The 5,242-nt window shown below is 36.5% G+C and overlaps 1 protein-coding gene across 1 annotated transcript; it reads left to right on the plus strand.

Annotated features, from left to right (window-relative positions):
* Window positions 1-2,186: 2,186 nt before the first annotated feature.
* LOC132038123 (uncharacterized) lies at window positions 2,187-4,518 on the plus strand. Its single transcript, XM_059428845.1, has 2 exons — window positions 2,187-2,292; window positions 3,773-4,518. The coding sequence occupies exons 1-2, from the start codon at window positions 2,187-2,189 to the stop codon at window positions 4,516-4,518; spliced, it is 852 nt and encodes a 283-aa protein (XP_059284828.1).
* Window positions 4,519-5,242: the final 724 nt, after the last annotated feature.

Raw genomic sequence — 5,242 nt, forward strand, 5'->3', positions numbered from 1 at the left:
CAAGGCGAGTAAGGCAGACGAGGCAAGAAAGTTAGGCTCGCTAAATCCTCGCCTTTGGCCTCACTTTACTGGTTTGTGCCCTCCCCCCCCCCCCCCAGATGGCCTAGCGCATCTAAATTCTCATGAAGTAAGGCCTGGGGACGAGCCAGGAATTGTATAAATACAACACTTAGCTTCTAAAATAAGTTTTTCACATTCTTCAAGCCCTAGTACGAAGTTTTCTCTCCCTACCATTAGAATACACCAAGGTAAGTTTCTTCTAATCATTCTAAGTGAATTCCAATATATATTCATGAATATTAAATGAGAAATAATTGTTCTTAACCTAAGGTTTTCAAGAAAACCCATATTTATGGTTTGAGACACAAGCTTTTGGGATTCTTCTTAAAGTTCCAGACTTTTATTGTGGATTGTGAAGCAGTTAACGTATGTGAGGCTAACTATCTACGCTAGGGAACGTTTATGATTCTCAGTACGCCTTATTCTACATGCTTATCAGTAATTTGACTCAGAATACAGTTTAGCCCTAGTTTCTTGAATAGTTGTAGGATTGTTATCTTCTAGGGTTATAGTTTCATAATTCGTTCATGGTGATCATTTTGAATATCATGATCCCAGTAAGTAATCATTATAGACTTTTATATTGACATCACATGAGTCTCAGTCAGTGTACAATCAGTTATTTACTTAAGTTCCATAATCGAAAGCTTGATTACCATGCTATCGAGCATAGCCAGATCTCGGTTTGTAAATTGTTTAATGTTGAACACTTGTATCTGTATTTTTTGGCCCTAGACCACAGTTTATGCATACGTATTGCTTGGGCCTGAGGCCACACTTTTTGTGCACATTATTTGGGCCCTACGCCACAGTTTATATTTACATCATATAAGTGATTCTTCATTCAGAACAGGGAGTAGTTCAGATCCTTGCCTTCCTGTTTAGTTCAGTTTCAGTACTTATATTTCTTCTTTCACTTGCTTTACATACCAATACAATTCAAATGTGTTGATGTCCCTTTTTATTGCTTGATGCAGGTAATGATATACAGGTTGACGATCCAGCTAGCTAGGACCACTCGTATCAGCTGATTGGTGAGCCCCAGTTCCTCCGAGGCGTTATCCTGCTTTCAGTCTGTCTAGTTTTAAACAGTTATCTTTTTTCAGTATTGGTAGAGGCTTCAAAGACACAGTTCAATTAGTCAGATATTAGCAGTCTTTTATGCATTAGCCTTGTTGGCTATTTATTCAAATGTTTAAGCTTTAACTAGTATTTCCGCATTTAATATATTTTCAGTCAGGCTTTTAGTAGATCAGTATGTGTTGGTCTTATTTCCTTATTATTGCATGTTTTGATATCACATGTTGCTTCAGTCAGCCTATCGGTTCGCGCGGCCATATGTAGTTAGGCACCGAGTGTCGTATTACGCCTAGGCCATAATTCGAGGCGTGACAAAGGTTGGTATCAGAGTGCTAAGTTCAAGTGTCTTAGGGAGTCTATGAAGCCGTGTCCAGTGGGGTCTCTTTTATATGTGTGAAGGCCCTACACATATAAACAGTTGACCACCAAGACATTCAGGATTGTCTCATTTCTTACTACTCTAGATTATTCCATGAAGCCTAGAGTAATAAGTAACCTTCTCTTCCTATCGAATTACGTACGTTTCGAATGCGCAGGCAACGAACAGGTAATTCAAGGCCCAATTGAGTTTGATTACCCATAGGGGAACAATTGTGAAGTACTTACTAGTAACGAATGAGACTTGAGGTGCTATTGAAAGTGGAATAAAGTGTAAGTTGCCCGAGAAAGGGTGTTGTATAATGAATGGGATGTTGAGTGATAATGATGTTCTTGAGAAAGGAGAATGGGAGATAACAGGGAGAGAATATCAGAGAAATTAGAAAAGGAGCTAAGTCCGCAGGAAACGTAAATCACGGAGGATCTCAAGGAGGGGGGGGGGGGGGGGCGGACGGTTTTCTACGGAGATTATCGGGACCCGGGACCATCTGTGGCTAGTGCACTAGTCTCAAGGTCTAGATATGATCAAAAAGGTCAGTTCAGCTAGAAACAGAGTTTAAGAGCACCAGCCTCTCAGTGACATACCAGTGTGAGCCACAGAAGTTTTCAGAATCTTATGTGCAACAAGTGTGATAAGAGACACCAAGGGGTGTATTGTTTGGGCCTTGATGTGTGTTTTGGTGGCTCCTCTTAATTCTCAAGCCCAGTCAGATTGTAATACAGCTAAGCCTGGTATTTCAGTTCTCAGTGAAGACTACTTGGATGCTTCAGCAGGTCGTCAGGCCAAAGAGGCATCCCCAGTTATCACCATAGATGAAATTTTCATACGGACTATACCCGTTAATAAAAGAGATATGTATGAAATAAGAACCAAGAGCAGACGATATTAAATTTTTGGGAATGATTTGAATTTGTTTAAGTTTAGTTAGATCAGAGTTAGAGAGTACGACGGTAGTAAGTTACTATAAGAAGTAATTATTATTAAGAGATAAGGAGATGTGATGTGTGGTTGTTCAAAAATTTATCATCTTACAGATTTAAAACAATGATTTTAATGGCCAATACATGAACTTGAACAACCACACATTAAGTAAATAGTAAAAAATCTTTTTTCAAGTTCATGTATTGGCCATTAAAATCATTGTTTTAAATCTGATTTAATGTTGGTATAATATGCAAAAACATTTTTAGACTTTATTCCATTGTAATTGCTATTTATTATATCAGTTACATGCTTTAAAGTTGGTGTTTATATTCATTATTAATGAACCCATTGATTGAAACCATTTCAGATTCAAAATACATTCCCTTTAGTTAATTTTTTGTAATAAATGGGTTTAAAGTGTATTTTAATGATTTGACTTGACCAATATTAATAAAATTGAAAGAACTTGAATTTGGGTTTGAATGGGTCAAAGAAAAATCATTTTTTTGGTTTTGACCCTGGTGGGGTAGAAGAAGGGTTCATCCCCATTCTTCTTAGAAAATCCCACTCTCGCCCACAGGAGAGTGAGATACACACTACATTTTCCCGAGGTCATTTTAGGCTGAATTTTTGTGCACAGAATCGTCCAAATTTTTTGGATTTTCCCATAATTTTTCATAATTTTTTGAGCTCTGGAAGTATTTATTTCGAATTTATTACTTCTGAAACTTTGGAAAATCACATAAACTAGTTTATATCAGCCATTCTAAATATATGGGAGGTTTTACATGCCTAAAACGGACTCTGAATAATTATTCTCTAATTTTAGAGTATATTAAGGTTCGTTTACGTTGAAATTAGAGGGAAAAAAAACTATTTCATAATTAAATTGTTGTTCAAATTGCGACTTGTGTGGTACATTTGAGATGTGTACATGAAAGGTAATAATTTTTTAAATAATATTATTTAATTAATTTATGAAGTTATCTACCCAAAGGGGGTAATTTTGTGAGTTAATTAATTCATCATGGAGTAATTTTGGCTGAGATTTGATTGGAAAAAAAAAATCTACCCAAAGGGGATTATTTTGTTTATATCATTATGTCTCGTGGGAGGTGTGTGACTTAGAAAAGTTTATTTACCCAAAGGAGATAAATTTTTCAAAGGCTACTATATCTCAATTTTCTTATATAAATCTCCATGAAAGGGTGTGTGATCAGTTGTGTCTTTGTTTTCTCTACCCAAAGGGGAGTTAATAATTATACAACTACTTGCACATATTTTGGTGAAAATATATTGCCTAAATTAATCAAGTTGCATTTATTTCAGTCTCCTTTACAAAGAACAACAATGTTGCTGAAATTGAAATCCTGACTGGATCCAATTACAAAAAGTGGAAACATGATGTGGACTTTGCTTTTGAATTGGTTGAGATGGATATGATTATTATAAAAGATGCACCGACAGAACCAACAGAGGAAAGTAATGACGAAGAGAAAAATGAATATGCTAAATGGGAAAGATTGAACAGGTTGTGCTTAAAGGCCTTAAAGAGGTCCATTGCTGAGCATTTACTGGGGTCTCTACTAGAAACAGATGGCGCCAAGGAATTTTTTGAGACTGTGGGTGAGGATTTTCAAGTTTCTGATAATGCTGAAGCCTCAAGATTGATGGGTGAGCTAAGGAATTTAAAGTATGATGAAACAGTAGGAGTCCGTCAGTTTATTTTGAGAATGGTCTGCATGCAGAATAAGTTGAAGAACTTAGATGTGACTCTTCCTGAGAGTTTCATTGTTCATGAAGCTCTTTTACAGCTTCCGTCACAATTTAGTCAGATGAGGACAGCTTATAATACAAGTAGCCAGCCATGGACTATTAATGAGCTTATTACTAAATGTGATGCCGAGGAAGCAAAAGTGAAAAGAGAAAAAGTGGCATCTACGAATGAAAAGGTAGAATCTGCTAAAATGGTTTCTCAGGAAAAATCTTCTGGTAACAAGTTCAAAGGAAAGAAAAAGTGGCAAGGTCATAAAAGGACTCAGGCTTTCAAAGGAAATAGTAAAAGTGGAACCTAGCAACAATGGCAATCAAAAAGGCTGATCAAGGTGAGTTTGCTTATGTTTGTTTGGAAGCTAATTTAGCTGATGCACCAAAAGATTCTTGGTGGTTAGATAGTGGTGGTACTATTCATATAAAAACCACTTTGTTTTGCGAGGGGGCTAAGAGAACGAGAGGCTCCAACTCTAAAGGAAGCAAAAGGAAACATAGTTGCTATTCAGTTGTTGGAGAAGGCTGGTTATGTTATGACTTTTGGTAATAATAAAGCTGAAATATTCTATGACTACAAATGTGTTGGTATTTGTCCTTTAGTTGATGATTTATATAAATTGCCTTTGACTCTTAACTCCTCGTTTCATGTTGAGACCGGAAATTTTAAGCGGTCTTTAATTAAAGAGAAGTCTCAAATACTTTGGCATAAACGGTTGGGTCATATTTCTAAGGAACGTATTGATAGATTGGTGAAAACCGATATTCTTCCACCTATAAGTCATGATGATGCTGGGTTATGTGTTGATTGTGTTCGTGGTAAGTTGATTAAGACCAGGACAAAGGGTGCAACTCGAAGTCAAGGTCTTTTAGAGATTGTTCATACAGATATCAGCGGGCCTTATTCTACTACTCTGTGTGGCAACAGATACTTCATCACCTTCATTGATTACTATTCTCGCTATTTTTATATTTATTTGATTAAGGAGAAGTCTGATTCTCTTGATGTTTTCAAGAGTTTTCGGGCTAAAG

Source organism: Lycium ferocissimum, chromosome 11 (genome assembly GCF_029784015.1).
Source record: "Lycium ferocissimum isolate CSIRO_LF1 chromosome 11, AGI_CSIRO_Lferr_CH_V1, whole genome shotgun sequence".
Classification (NCBI taxonomy): Eukaryota; Viridiplantae; Streptophyta; class Magnoliopsida; order Solanales; family Solanaceae; genus Lycium; species Lycium ferocissimum.

Coding starts and splice junctions, on each gene's coding strand:
- LOC132038123 (XM_059428845.1), top strand. CDS start 2,187: ATGTGTGTTTTGGTGGCTCCTCTTAATTCTCAAGCCCAGTCAGATTGT. Junction 2,293..3,772: donor CTACTTGGATGCTTCAGCAG/GTCGTCAGGCCA, acceptor CATTTATTTCAG/TCTCCTTTACAAAGAACAAC.